This window comes from Geotrypetes seraphini, chromosome 4, assembly GCF_902459505.1.
Source record: "Geotrypetes seraphini chromosome 4, aGeoSer1.1, whole genome shotgun sequence".
Classification (NCBI taxonomy): Eukaryota; Metazoa; Chordata; class Amphibia; order Gymnophiona; family Dermophiidae; genus Geotrypetes; species Geotrypetes seraphini.
Window position 1 is genome coordinate 252,876,469 of NC_047087.1, and position 15,118 is coordinate 252,891,586.

Here is a 15,118-nt window from a genome sequence, read left to right on the forward strand (position 1 = left end):
CTAGTCAACCAATAAGAAAACTTTATTATAAGAAAGAGTTGAGCAGCATCGAGAAATACTCGTAAATAAAAAGTATGTTGATAGGGCCAAAGTGAAAGCTTTCACTTTGGCGCAACTGACATACTTTTCAGCAATGAGTATTACTCACTGCTGCTCAACTTTTTGCCCTACAGCAAGGCTTAGTGTCCCCTGATGAAGGCATCTGCTGATCCTTGTTTGGACTTTGTTATAATAAAATTTTCTTATTGGTTGATTAGGACATCACTCGCCTTTTTTCCTGTTCACTCAGATGTATGTGAGCCATGTGAATCTGTAAGACAGGCTGGAAAGTACTGGGGGATTTTCATATATTTGGATGGTGGGAGGGTGTCGGTGACCACTGGGGGAGTAAAGGGGCATCATGCCTTAATCCTTCCAGTGGTCATCTGGTCAGTTTGGGCACCTTTTTAATCCAAATGTCTACATGGTGCCCCAGACATTTTGCTAAAATTTTGATTATCCCTTCAGAATGTCCAAGTCCTAAGCCCAACCAAAACAAGCCTCTAACACGCCCCCCCTTAAGATTTAGATGCACTGCAGAGAAAGTGACCAGAAAAACATCTAGAAAGTCTGTTTTAAGACTAGTAAGACATCCAAATGCTGGTTTATACTGTCTTTTGGATGTCTATCTTTTTGAAAATGAGCCCCAAATTCTCATAGTGTGACTGCGCTATTCGTTACTGCATGGTAAACTTCACATTAACCTTCAAGTTCTATAAATGACACTGAAAGTTTGGCAAACAATTGAGCGTATAATTATAGAAAAGGGCCAGTTACATGCATAGTCAACTACTTGGCACTAAAGCAGTGTTAGTGAGCATTAATTGTTGCTAATTTAACATTGCATGCGCAACATATTTAGGCCCCTATTCTATAAACAGTGCATTGAATTTCTGTCAAGTGCAAATGCAAAGGGAGTATTAACATGGAAAGGTTATGGACATGTCAGGATTTTCTGTGCACTTTATAGAATAGGTTGGCAAGTTAAATTATGTTTTATGCTAAGATTCTTTGAGAATATATAATATGCCTATAGGTATATGAGCTTTTTTAATATAATGTGTGTGTGGGGGGGGAGTTTCAGGGGTGTTCCTTGATACAGCCTATTACCCCCCTGACCGCCTAAGACAGGAGTAGGGAACTATGGTCCTCGAGAGCCATATTCCAGTCGGGTTTTCAGGATTTCCCCAATGAATATGCATGAGATCTATTTGCATGCACTGCTTTCGATGCATATTCATTGGGGAAATCCTGAAAACCCGACTGGAATACGGCTCTCAAGGACCGGAGTTCCCTACCCCTGGCCTAAGAGATCTGTGAATCTTCATATAAGACAAAATGAGTATTTAACTGTTATTTCTTGAACATTTAAAAACACATTAAGGCATGCTAATATATAAGATAATTATGAGTTATCATTAATTATAAAAAGAAATATTGGGTCTCTGATGAGGTGGGTATGTATAGCTTAAAACAGGGATCTCAAAGTCCCTCCTTGAGGGCCGCAATCCAGTCGGGTTTTCAGAATTTCCCCAATGAATATGCATTGAAAGCAGTGCATGCACATAGATCTCATGCATAATCATTAGGGAAATCCTGAAAACCTGACTGGATTGCGGCCCTCAAGGAGGGACGTTGAGACCCCTGGCTTAAAGGTAATGAAGTGTTGAATGTTTGAATGACATTGCTGAGTTCTGTTAGTAAAAAGCGGGAAGGAGCATTATTATCCTACTAACCATTGCATTTAGGCATTACTATTTATGCCAGCCAAAGATATGGCATAAGTGACATGGCATAGGTGTCTCCCTAGGGCCACAATAGGTGCCTGAAATGTAGGCCAGCAAAATGCCCAATCCCTCTTGTTGGAATTCCCTCCAAAGGGCATGCCCTCTGACACCCCCCCCCCCAAGCCCACTTGGACCCCACAGTACCTTTTTTAAGTTGGCCTGCCCCTTCCCTGCCCAGGTACTTAAGGCCCCTCCTATAGTTTTAAGATAGATTTGGACAATTTCCTGGAAGAAAAAGTCCATTCTTATTGAGAAAGGGGGAAGCCACTGCTTGCCCAGGAGGTTTCTCCTGACGCAGCTTCTTGCGAAACAAAGGCTTCCAAGGACTAATGTTGAGCATATGAGATGAAAGTGGGCTATCTGTACTTGGAGGACGAATCGGCTTAAGAGTGTGGTGAATTACAATCATCATTTGATCAGCAGAGGACAAACTTTAGAGAAACTGCATTGCCTGCCTGAAAGCTAAGTACAGTTTGATGATTTTTTTTTTGTATTTTTTGCACTTCTGGCAACTTTGGACTCTTTGGTAGTACAGTACAGAGGCTAGTTAATATAACTTCACTTAGATTTTTTTTGTTAAGTGCCCCCTTATGAGTTTACTAGTAGGAGCCCGTTTTTTTGGCTAAGGACTTTTTCTTCCTCATTTTTGGGGGAGGGAGTTTTTTCTCTCTGGCCTGTTTCCGGAACGGGCCAGTGATTAGAATTGCTCTTTAGTGGAGATGTATGCTCCCTGCGTTGTGTCTCTTTCAGTATTTGAGGTCCACTTGTTTAGTATTTGATATGCTCGAGGGGTTACTTGACACAAAAAGAGGGAAACATCGAGTTTTTTTGTCTTTACCTTTAGTATCTTGTTCTCCCTTCCCATAGTTTTGTTGTGTAAATCTAATGCAAGTATTAACATGCGTGAAAAGTGCACAATCTATTTTATGCATGTTAATTAGCTTATGCTAACAAACACTTATGCTAACAAAGTAATATGATGTAGAGCCAAGTAAAGCCATTCTTTACCTAATAATATGGAGAAACTTACAAAAGTGAACACAGACCTGTTAACAGAAACATTTTAACCATTACTACTACTACTACTATTATTTCTATAGTGCTACTAGATGCATGCAGCGCGGTACAGAGTCGCAAGGAATAAGAAAACAGTCCCTTCCCTCAGGGTGATGCAATAAATTAAGGGCTCCTTTTACACAGCCGCGGTACAGGATTTTTCCACGGACCGGCAAGGTAAATGCTCTGATGTTCATAGGAATTCTATGAACGTCGGAGCATTTACCTTGCTGGCCTGTGGTAGAAATCTCTACAGCGGCTTTGTAAAAGCCAGCGTAACGAGAGCTTGTTAATGCATATTAATGGCAGATGCTAAAGAATCTTAATATGTGTCATAAGGATCCATGCTCACAAGCTATTGTCTTCGTAAGACAGAAACATCAGGAAATAACTTTTCATATTTATTAAGGACAGTACCTCACAATGAAGTCAGAATGGGCCCCTTGCATTATCTGCTTTTCTGACCGTATGTGCTCTTGCTGCCTTGTGTCGACTATATGACGTTTCTTGAGAATCTTCATTGCAAATGTTTTGGATTCTTCACTTTTCAACTGCACCTTGAATAAAAATGGTAAAAGATGTCTTAGCCATCAAAATAAATGCTCCTGTGAAATGACGTATATAATCTTAAATCAAATAATCTGCTGACCTTTATTCCATTTGCCTGAGAATATAAAAAAAAAAAAAATCAAATGAAATAATGTATATTATTAGAGACTTTGATATGTTTTTATATGACATAACTGTCTGGGTAATAAAATGAAAGGATTTAAATTTCTTCCTTCGTATTTTTCTTCTAATCTAGAAACATAGAAACAGACGGCAGATAAATGCCCATCTAGTCTGCCCACCCCAATGACCCTCCCCTACCTTTCTCTGTGAATAGATCCCACGTGTCTATCCCATTTGGCCTTAATCTGCGTGAAGCTCAGACCTGGAGCATCATGAGAATAGAATCAATACACAGATGCTGGAAAATAATGTTCTGTCCAATATTCAAAGTGATTTAAATGACCTGGAGAGGCTCTTGACTGTTTAAATCACTTGACAGGGCTAACCATAAATATTCAGCAGCACTTAACCAGTTAGTGGCACTCTATATGCTACGCTGGTAGCTTAGTCAAAACCAGCTAATTTATGGATGTTCCAGGTGGAATCGGTACTTATGAGGTTACTTGCTAAAATTCAGTCCTTAACTGCATAATGCATTGACTCTCAAACTGTGTGCCATGGTGCAGTAGTGTGCCCCAAAGAGATTCTAGAATTGTACTTTATTTTTAAAAATTTTCTTCATAAGTATACACTAGAATAGATGACATGAACGTCGCGTAAGCAAGAGTCTGTCAATGTTATGAGTATCTGTGTGCATAAGGATACAACCACCGGCAAATATTCTTTGACGTGATTGGTCCTTGAAAACTAACGGCAAGTTGTTTTATTTTTATTTTTTATGCAGTAGTTTGCCTGACTTGAGCAACAAAGCAATCAAGGCTTTCTTACCATTTGGATATTCTTATCTTTGTGAACTTGGATTTTCAGCTCTGACAGAAATTAGATTAGAAAAAAGAAAGGACGGGGAGATCTCCTGCATCGGAGTGTTTCATCGGAGGGGATTGTGCCTCTCTCCCTGGCTTCCTGCAGCAGCGGTTCTGCTTCTAACTACTTGTTCCTGGCAGGCATCTTCAGAGACGGACCCCTGACGTCACCGGGTCCGTCTCCAACAATTTAAAACCAGAACGCCGCCGCGGTTGCGGCCGCAGCCGCGCGGCCGCAGGGCGTGGCCGAAGGGGCGTGCCCTAAGGGGCTCGCCAGGCCCCTTGGGAGCCCCTTGGAGCCACGAGGAGCCAGGGAGTTGGAGATTATTTATTTGCCTATTGGAATATAGGTACGAATACAGGAGATCTCCAGATCCAGGATATATGATTTGACTTGTATCAGTGCCTGGTGAGACGCTGAGGGTACGATTGGTTATATTTCAACAGCGATTAGACTATTTGTTAGTCGCGATGCCGAAGAGACGGGGTAAAAGCGCCGCTGCAGCCTCGCGACGTCTTGAACACCCCCCTCTCGCCTCAATTGAACATTTTCTTCAGCGACTTCAGAGGGAGTCAGTAGGTTCGGGGAATCGCCCGCTGGACTCTGCGACGTGGAGTGACGCCGGATCGGAAGTCCTTGGGCTGGATACCACGCTGAGCCCCGACCAGAGGAGTCCACCTCCCCCACCGCTGAGTGCGAGCTCCCCATGTGAAAGGAGTGGGCCAGGAGTAGCAGCACTCTCTGATCATGAGGCTGTAACATCAGGGAGCCAGCAAGGTGAAGTCTCTATGGCTTTGTTAAGTCCAGAGACGGTTCCAGCGGATAGAGAGGAAGGAGGGGGAAAAAATCCAGACCAACAGACAGAAGGCAGCCAAGGTGAGTCTTCCCCAACTTTACATGAGACTTTCTTTAAATATCAGAAACCAGCTGAAGTGACTCTTGATTCAATTTGGGACCTAGTTTCCAAACTGGGAGACTCACTAACTAAACAAATTAAAGAAGGTGAAAAGAATATAAAAATTCAAAAACAGACAATAGAGGAAAATAAACAGGAAATTTCCAATGTCAAAGAAAAATTGGGAGGTATCGAAAATGAAGTGAAAATGATTAAACAAGTTCAATCTACAATAATAAATGATAATCAAAGTATTAGAAAAAAATTGGAAATTATGGAAAACAACTATCGGACTAATAATCTACGACTGTTGAATTTTCCCAAAATCTTATCAGTAAACCCGAGAGAGATGATAAAAAGGTACTTCATGGAGATATTTAATATTCCTGAGGAATCATTGCCTCCTCTCACTCGAGTATATTATTTGCCTATGAACGCAAGGGGTCAACATTCGGAGGATAAGAGACAGGAAATACAAGACCTTCAACAAAATTTGACAGCAATTTTGGAAACATCAGATAAAGATTTGGTTAAACCAGCAACTCTTATACTATCTGTGGCATTGCTGCCGGATAAAGATTGGATTTTGAAAATGTTCTTTAGGAACAAGAGTAAGGAGTTTCTGGGTTTGAAAATTCAAATGTTTCCAGACGTTAGTAGAGAAACTCAGAATCGTAGACGTCAGTTTCTTTTGTTGAAAGCAGGAGTTACACAGCTGGGTGGCATTTTCTTTTTACGTTTCCCATGTAAATGTATAGTAAGATATCGAGATAATAAGTATGTGTTTTTTGAGCCATCTCAACTTACAGCTTTTCTGACACTGAAACGTCTGGAAAAAGAGGGTATAACAACAACTACCACAATAACAACTAAGTAATTGTTGGACTTGGTATAGAATAATTCCTCAAGTCAGACACATGATACTGTTCTTTATTATATAGAATTTACAATTGATTTCCTTAAAAGTTCACTCTTTTATATATATCTTGGATCACATAATTATTGAGGACTTGAGATTGTCCGATTTGAATTTTGTTCTTATTATGTTAATGATTTACTTATTTTTTGTGTTCGATCTGACAATCTTTCAGTACAAAATGTTTTGATTTTGTTAAAATTTTTAAAATGATAAATAAAAAAATAAAAAAAAAAAAAAAAAAAGAAAAAAGAAAGGACAACTGAAGATGGTGGATGATGAAATGAATGTTTGCTTGTCGATTATCGAGATGTGTTTTGAGTTAATTTGCACTCAAAAACAAGCACATCCATCGCATTGATTAGCAATTCTGCTCTATCTACTTTAGTTTCAACATTGTTACAATTACCCATACATAACTGAAAGAACTTTAAATAAATAACTCTCAAATTTTTTTGTTGGTTTTGCATTTTTATAATTTCAATTATAATGCGCCACAAAAAAACATTTTTTTGTTTAGTGTGCCAAAGCTATAAAGACATTGGCATAATGGATGGATGGATGCATAATATAAGCACATAAATTGAGCCACAGAAAAAGCTGTTCTGTCTTTATGGGGTTCATATTATGAGGTTAAGGGCTGAATATTGCACTTAACCACAAAGGTTTTAGCAGCCAAAATACAACTGAATATTCAATGCCAGTGCCTGGACATGACCTGGCACTACATATCTAGAAATACAGCCAATGGCAGACATAAAAACGCTGACTGCTGCCAGCAGAATATTGGCTGGGTAAAGCTTGCCTCTAGAAATAAACATATTGCAAGATGGGAATCAGACTTTCCTATGTAGTCAGGCATCAATGTTTTAATTCATTAAAAACAAAGTTTTTGGTTTAGGACTGGTAGATAAAAATGAATGATTAAATTTAAAAAAATCAGATTTTTAAAATTTAAATTGGACTTTTTTTTTAGCACAATGCTTTTTTGAGGAAAAAGCTATCTAAAGGTAGTTTTCAATTTAAAGACACATTATAGTCCAAAGGTTATTCATCATGAATTAAGGATTAGTTTTTAATAACTTAGGTACTTGCACACACTCTTCTTCCATCCCACTCACTCCAATCATAGCTATTATCACCCAATACAATTCCTAGTGGCAAGAACAAGGCCACAGCTTTATTAACCCTTAAACATACCAACAAAGCATGCTAATACATCACAATTACATCATTTAACATATCATAAACAATGTCATATCCCTTGTCATTCACCAGCCAGATGGTGTCATACAGGATCCTCAACTCCACATAGGCCTGCGGTACCACAGAGCCCGTAAACTCAAATCGCTCAAGGCGGTGATGGATTCAAGCAAACCATATCCTTTCATCATCAAATTTACTGACCCTCTGACCTCCAACCCACTCCCATTTCTGCCAAAGCTGTGACGGATTTTCAAAGACTCCCCTAATCCACCGTCTATCACCCTAAAAGGGAGGAAGGGCGGGTCCTTTTCTCCCACCACCGTTCCAAAACACCCTTCCACCCACCACTTTCCACACAAACAAAAGCCTGCCAAAATCCTCCATCCCAACAATCCTTCCAAACTCCTCCTCTTCTCCCTCATCCGCCAATCAAATTCTCTCCAACCTTCTCTAAGCTAAATCTCCTCCTCCTCTCCCCTCCAGCCCTTTCCTATCCATCCTCCTGTCCCTATACCTAAACCCACTCATGCATGCTCAGCCAAGTTAGCGTGACCATGGTCGAGCCCATGAGATTTTCTTATGTAGCATGAGATTGTATATTCATATAATGTTTACATTTTCTGGTAAATGAATTCCATGAATACATTCAAAATGTCTTGGGCAACTCGTATTATCACAAATGCTTGGTTTTGCATTTCTCAAAATTGTGATGATAAAGATGAGTGAGCTACAGAAGCAATATTTTACATTTTTCATGTGTAGACCTTGCTGATAGTCTAACCCTGGGTTTTACTAAACAGCGCTAGCGCCGTTTAGTAAAAGGAGCTCTGAAGTTTTTTAAAAGATATTTTGCTTAACCATATCAGTTTACATGGATGTTTAAGCAAATATAAGAATACACATGTTATAATGTTATTGTTTTGGTTAAATAAAGCTCTTTAAATTGTTATTAAGATGATTATTTTTCTCTTTTCAATAAAGTACAACAGAAAAGTACAAATTGAATGATTAACTTAGTAAATTGAAGATAGTTCATCTCGGAATAATTTCATAATTATTTGTCTATGCATTTCTAATAGTATAACCAAATCAGTAATTTTTGTTATATAACAGTAAAACTAATCTGAAAAGTTATTTGTCAAAAAATGAAACCTTCATCTAGTTGTAAATATTAAGATTATACCAGCAAGAATGAGTTTTTCTGTAGAAAACCATGATTTAAATCAACTCTCTCTGACTAGTGATTTAATTCATAATTTAAATCAATTTGATTGAGGTCACGTGGTGTCATGCAACAGGAAGGACGTTGATTAGCGGAGCTCCGAGCTTTCTCCCGATAATCGGCTTTCAACCAGCTCGATAAATACCTTTTTTGTGCTATCTTTACTTGCCCGGGACGCTGTTTCTCCCCGTAGCAATTTTGGGGGCTCATACGTTCTTGCCCCACAGGTTCACTTCATCTCTCTCTTTCACCTATGCTCCCTACCTTAAATATGTCCCCTCTCTCTCTCTCTCTCTCTCTCTTTCCTCTTGCAACCAGTGGCATTGCAATGGGGAGGAGGGCCTTAAGAGCTTAGCCTCCAACTTTGAACTCAGACCTCCTTCATAATAGCAGCTCCTTTCCTTACCCTACCGTGTGGGTCCACCAGAGATCTCTGCAGTTGTTTGCTCTTGCTTGCAACCCCCCTCCCACCCCCCCACCCCCAGGTTCAGATTCAGCATCTCCCTTTGTTCCTTCCCCCTCCCCCACACACACACATACCTCATGCAGAATAGGGGTCTCTCTGTTTCTCCCCACCCCATCCCCAGCAATTGATCTTTCAGACATGGCTAGGGTTACATTATGGCTCCAAAAAAAGGAGGACGGATTGAGGCATCTGGGTTTTACTTCCCTTGCTTTCAATGAAAGTAAAACCTGGATGTCTCAATCCGTCCTCTTTTTTTCTGGAGCCATATCGTAAACTTAGCCATGGCATGTGACTGGCAGAGGCAGTGAAACAGACTGCTTGCAGCTGGTCCTGCTGGGACCTTTCCACTGTGACATCCACCCATAGGAAGTTATATCAAAATAAGCAGAGCACAACAGAGGAAAGGCCCTGTCAGGAGTAGCCGCAGGCAGTCTCCCTGCCCCTGCCAGTTACATGCTAGCATGGAGGAATTCTAAGGGGTTAAGCAAAGAGATGACAGTCCTGCATTGGGAGGGGAGCACGAGTGAGCAGCAGTAGAGATATTTTCTGGACACACATGGTAGTGGGTAAGGTTACCATATGCCTCCATCAATGGAAGTAAAACCCAGATATCTCAATCTGTCCTCCTTTTTCTGGACCATATGGTAACCCTGGGGGGGGGGGGGGGGAGGGAGCAGAGAGAGACGCTGGACCTACATGGGGGGGGTAGAGAGCAGAAAAGTAATGCATAAATCCCTCCGTTCTCCTCTGGACCCACTCCAAAATAGACTGCTGAATATACCCCTGCTTACAACTCCTCTCTCTCCCACCAGTCACCCTTTTAAAATTCATTCTATCCACCCAGTGATCAGAGTTGACAGAAGGAAACAGAAGGCAAGAAGGTTTCCTTAGGTCATCTCCCCTTTCTAGGCAGCCAGCAATGTCACAGGGGAGGAAAGAGGATGCATTTATTCCAGCTTGGGTCGGTGGCAACATGATCACAATAGAAATACAGGTAGGTTAGGACTGAATGCTGATTTTGAGGTAGCGGGGCAGGGGGCAGATGTAGATCTGCAACATTTCCAGCTTAGGTGAGTGGGAACAATGATTACTGGAGGTGAGGGGAAGTTAAATCAAGGAGTGGTTTGGGAAATTTCAAATACTTGGCTCCTTGCAATGTGCTTTTCCCAGCTTATGGGCATATGCAGTTTTTAAGGCAAACATGGGCTTGTTGTTTATGTCAATCTTCTGTGGCATACCCAAAAGCTCTTGGTGAATTAAACGGTGTCCATGATCTCTTAGGGTGTATATATGTTATAATTTGTACAGAAAAATCTTTGTAATCAATTTTATAACAGAGGATGGGTTTGAAGAGAAACTGGACATATATATTTGAATAGGCATGTACTATCATTTGAAATTAAAATTTTTGACATCAAAATCAACAAAAAAATAATAACTAACATAAAATAAAGGACTCGAACAAAATCTTCTTTATTTCATTAATGCTGGCATTTCCCTCACCAGCTTGTAGTAGAAACCTCTACTGTGGCTTTGTAAAAGGCATCCTAAATTTTCTGTGGTGGGCATTTTTATAACACAATGTGACTTGGCCTCAGAGCTCCCCTATATTGTCCGCACTATTGTCCCCTTTATTATCCTACTTCCCTAGGGTTACCAAATTTTCCCTCTGGAAAATCCGGACCCCCAGTCCTGCCCAGTCTCACCCGTGACATCATTGCGTCGTATCTGCGTATACGCGGATACCCTTCTGCCCGAAAGAAAGCTTTTCAAAACCCGGACAAAGTGTTGGATTTTGAAAAGCCATATGGGGAAATCCAGATATCTGGTAACCCTATACTTCTCCAATATATACCTGGTTTGATGCATCGCAGAACTCTTTAATGGACAGGAGCAATGATGCCTATAGAAGCTTTCTGCCCCTCACTGCTCAGGTGTCCCACAGTAGTTTTGTGTTCGGCAAGTACTACCCACGTGCTAAAAAAAAAGAAAACACTTTTTAGTGCTAGGGGCAAATGTGGTGGTAGAGTAGGCATGCCCAGCACTAATTAGTTAGCACAGCTGCATTGTTTTGCGCTAACTGATCAGCGTGTGGTTAGAGCGGGAGCTCTTACAGCCTAGTGTCCTAGTAAATAGGTGTCAGTAAGGGCTCTCATGCTAATGGCCACGCACTAACTAGGAAATTAGCACATGGCAATTATAAAGCTGGCCATGTGCTAATTTCTCAATCAGTGCTTGGCCATTAGTGCAAGAGCCCTTACTGACACCTATTTGCTAAGCTACTAGGCTGTAAGGGCTCCCATGCTAACCTCATGCTGCATTAATTAATTAGTGCTGGGTATGCCTACTCTGCCCCCCTCCCCCCCCAACATGCCCCAGCATTAAAAAATATTTTCTATTTTTTTTTTTTTTTTTAGCATATAGGTAGCACATGACAAACACAAAACTGCCCTGGGTCACCAGAGCGTGCCCCGTGCTCATGAAAGTTAACCTGCATTACAGCACAGGTTAGTGTGTACCACAGCTTAGTAAAAGGACTTTAAATTCAGTCAGGTTTTCAGGAGAATAAAATGGGGGGGGAGGAGCTATGTCCATCTCCACCTGCACCAAAATTATTAAAGAAATCCCTTACTGGTTTCTCTGCTCCACTGCATACACTATCTATATGTGATGCAATGAGGGACAGGAAGTTTGTAGAGGCATCATTGCTTCTGTTTATAAAAAGAGATCCCAGATGCATCATACCAGAAACAGAGTACATAGTGGGGTAGTACAGTGGTCGGCAAACCGCAGCTCATGAGCCGCATGCGGTTCTTTAGCCACTTGTGTGCGGCTCTGCTAGAGAATGCGGCTTGTGTGGCCCAGCTTCTCCCTCCGGCAGGTAGTTTTCTGGCCGGCTCCTTAAAACTCATCCAAAATAGCTGGCTCCCTTGCTGCAGTTGTCCGCGGGCGGTGTCAGCTTCCTGCGCGCAATCTGCGGCCATGTCAGAAGTGCTCCCTCTGACGTCACGATGTCAGAGCGAAGGCTTCTGAATCAGCCGCAAATCGTGCGCGCGCGAGGAGCTGATGCCGTCCTCAGACGATTGCAGCAAGGGAGCCAGCTATTTTGGATGAGTTAGATTCTAACCAAGACAACCAAGGCTTAAAGATCCTTCTGACTCAGTTGTAAGTAGGAAAAGTAATTTCCATGTGAGATGCTTTGGCAATTAGGGCTCCATCAGCACTAAGGATGGCAAGTTTCAAGTTTATTGGCTTTTAATATACCGACCATCAACAAGTATCTGGCCGGTTTACAATAAAAATTTGAAAGGAAAAATTAAATAAATAAATAAATATAAAATAATGAAAGTGTACACTGAAGACATTAACTAGACAGACTTGAAGGTGAGAGAGAATGGGAAGGATGGGGGGAAAGTTACATGTTAAAAGAAGAAAGGAGAAAGAGGGAAGAGGGTAAAACAAATAGGGTGGGATCGCTTTATAAAAGCGGTTGGTTGAATATAAAAAGAAGAAAAAGATGAAGGAGATTTATGAGATTAGAAATAATGGTTTTGACCTTGCATGGAACACCAGAAAGATAATGGTAGACCTGAGGGAGGGAGGCAGGCAGGGGGAGAGATGGGGTGGGAGGCAGTTGGGAAAAGAAAGGGAGAGAAGTTGGATCTGGGGATGGAAGGGAGGTAGGGAGAAATTTTAGGTCTGTGGCCATTTCATTGTTCAGCCTCAAGGGGGGGGGGGGAGAAGAAAAACAGAAAAGAGAGGGAGCAAAATGTTGGATCATGGGGATAGAGGAGGAAAGATGGACCCATGGAAGGGCAGGAGGGAAGAGAGCTGGGATAAGAAAGGGGATGGAAAGAAAAGGGTCAGGGAGTTATAGTCTGACCAGTGGAGAGAGGAAGGAGGATTCTGAAAGTGGTGAGCCATGTGGATGAGGAGATGAGTGAGAGAGCAGTGAGTACAGTGGTAGAAATGTGGTAATGGGGAGTAGATAGCAGGAGGCTGGGAAAGGAGATGGAAAATGGGAGAGCTAGGGACTGAGAGAAGTTGGAGAATTGAGAGGTAGTTGAACATTTAAAAAGAAGGGTGAGAAAGAAGGCAAGATTTGAGTAGACAGAGGCAAAAAAGAAAAGAAAAAGTTAAGAAAGCTGAAAGGGAAAAATCAATACATTGGAGACAAGCATAAGGAGGAAATGGAACAAGAGAGGAGAAAAAAATGAACAGCAGACACTGGAAAGAGAATTAGTTGAAGATAGACAAAAAGCAGAAAGAGAAACTGGGACCAAGATGATGGAAAAACAAAATATCCAGACAACAAGGTAGAAAAAAATTGTTTTATTTTGTATTTATTAACTGGAATATGTTAGCTTTGGGATATGTGCATCACAATTATACAGCTGATTTAGGTGAGGGACTGGAGCCCAAAATTAGTAGATGGGCACCAAAGTTTCTCCCCACCTGAGTGAAATTTACAAATACTTGAGCTAGTGGAGATTCCCAAGCCCTACCATCTGAAGACATCTTCCTTCAGTCTGGTAACCCAAAATCTCCAAGCTTTGCAGCCAATGGCAATATCCTCAAGCTGCCACTGCTTTCATGCATGAAAGCCAAGATGGGGGGGGGGGGGGGCAGGGAGGAGGGAAGGCAGCAGCTCTGCAATATTGCTACCACCTGCAGAACTTGGGAAGTTGGAGGGGAGGAGGTGGCCGTCAGTTGGTGAGGCTTGGGGATCCCTACTAGCTACAGCAGGGGAGATGTTCAAAAAAGCAGTAATATTTACCCTGACTGAACAATCCTCCATGTACGCCGCTGACAGCTGATGCAGCATAACTGCTCTGATGAGGCCATTATTCACATTAAATGCGTGTTTTGTCATATTTTTATATTAATGTAAAAAATATTTTTTTTGTCAATAAGATTATTATGATGATGATATCTGGTTTTACCTTACCCTAAATCTACACACGGACTTGTTGGTTAGGAAATGCTTCTCGATCTTATGGAAACTCAGAAAATATTTTGACGCAGTATCATTCCGCTTATTGGTTCAATCTTCCATTCTAAGCACACTTGACTACTGCAACATCATTTATTTGGGTACCTTCAAAAAAAACCTACAAAGACTCCGAATCATTCAAAATTCAGCGGTTCGACTGATTTTGGGGTTGAGAAAATGGGAACACATCAGTCCCTACTATCAAAAACTTATCTGGCTGCCCCTGGAAGCACGAGTTTTGTTTAAATTTTTTTGCCTTTGCTATAAATCAATTTTTGGCCTGGCCCCTATGTATCTGGTTTCTCAATTTAATCTGGATAGTTCCATTAGGTCCACACGCAGAATTCATTTGTTCTCCTTTCCTTCGTTAAAGGATTGCTGCTACAAAAGATTCCTGGACAGAACTCTTGCCTCCCAGGCAGGCAAATGGAACGACTGGATGGCTAACATCATCAACCATTCCTCATCTTACCCCAATTTTAGAAATCAATAAAAATGAATTTGTTTAACCGATTGTAACCTATGAATCTAGTGTATCTCTCCTCCCAACCTGTACCTTATTTTCGATGACTTTGCATTGTAACTTCTTCGACTTTGTATTGTAACTACTTTGATCACTTTGTATTGTAACTACTTCGCTGATTGTCCAGTGCCTCTTGTAAATCGCCTCGAACTATCATGGCTTTGGCGGTATATAAAAATAAAATTATTATTATTATTTAATGTTAGTAGCTAGTTTAAATCGACTCCTAAAAACATGGTTCTTGAAAATAAATTTGGCTCTCAAAAGAAATCTTAATCATTGTACTGCTGATCTTTGGCTCTTTTGACTAATGAGTTTGCTTACCACTGGGGTAGTAGGATAATAAGGGAATTATAGTGGGGACAATTTAGGGAAGCTCTAAGGTCAGGCAACATCTTGTTATAAAAATGTCCGCCACAAAAAACGTAATGAAACAAAGAACAAATTACGGGATCCTTTTACTAAGGCACGCTAGTCGT

The 15,118-nt window shown here is 41.0% G+C and overlaps 1 protein-coding gene across 5 annotated transcripts in view; it reads right to left on the reverse strand.

Moving 5' to 3' along the window:
- Positions 1-15,118, reverse strand: part of PRKG1 (protein kinase cGMP-dependent 1) — a 1,424,783-nt gene that overhangs the window by 41,655 nt on the left and 1,368,010 nt on the right. For all 5 annotated transcript variants that reach the window (XM_033943780.1, XM_033943783.1, XM_033943781.1 and 2 more), the window contains one exon: positions 3,300-3,439. In XM_033943780.1, the coding sequence (XP_033799671.1) occupies positions 3,300-3,439 (140 nt within the window). The remainder of the gene's footprint in view (positions 1-3,299; positions 3,440-15,118) is intronic.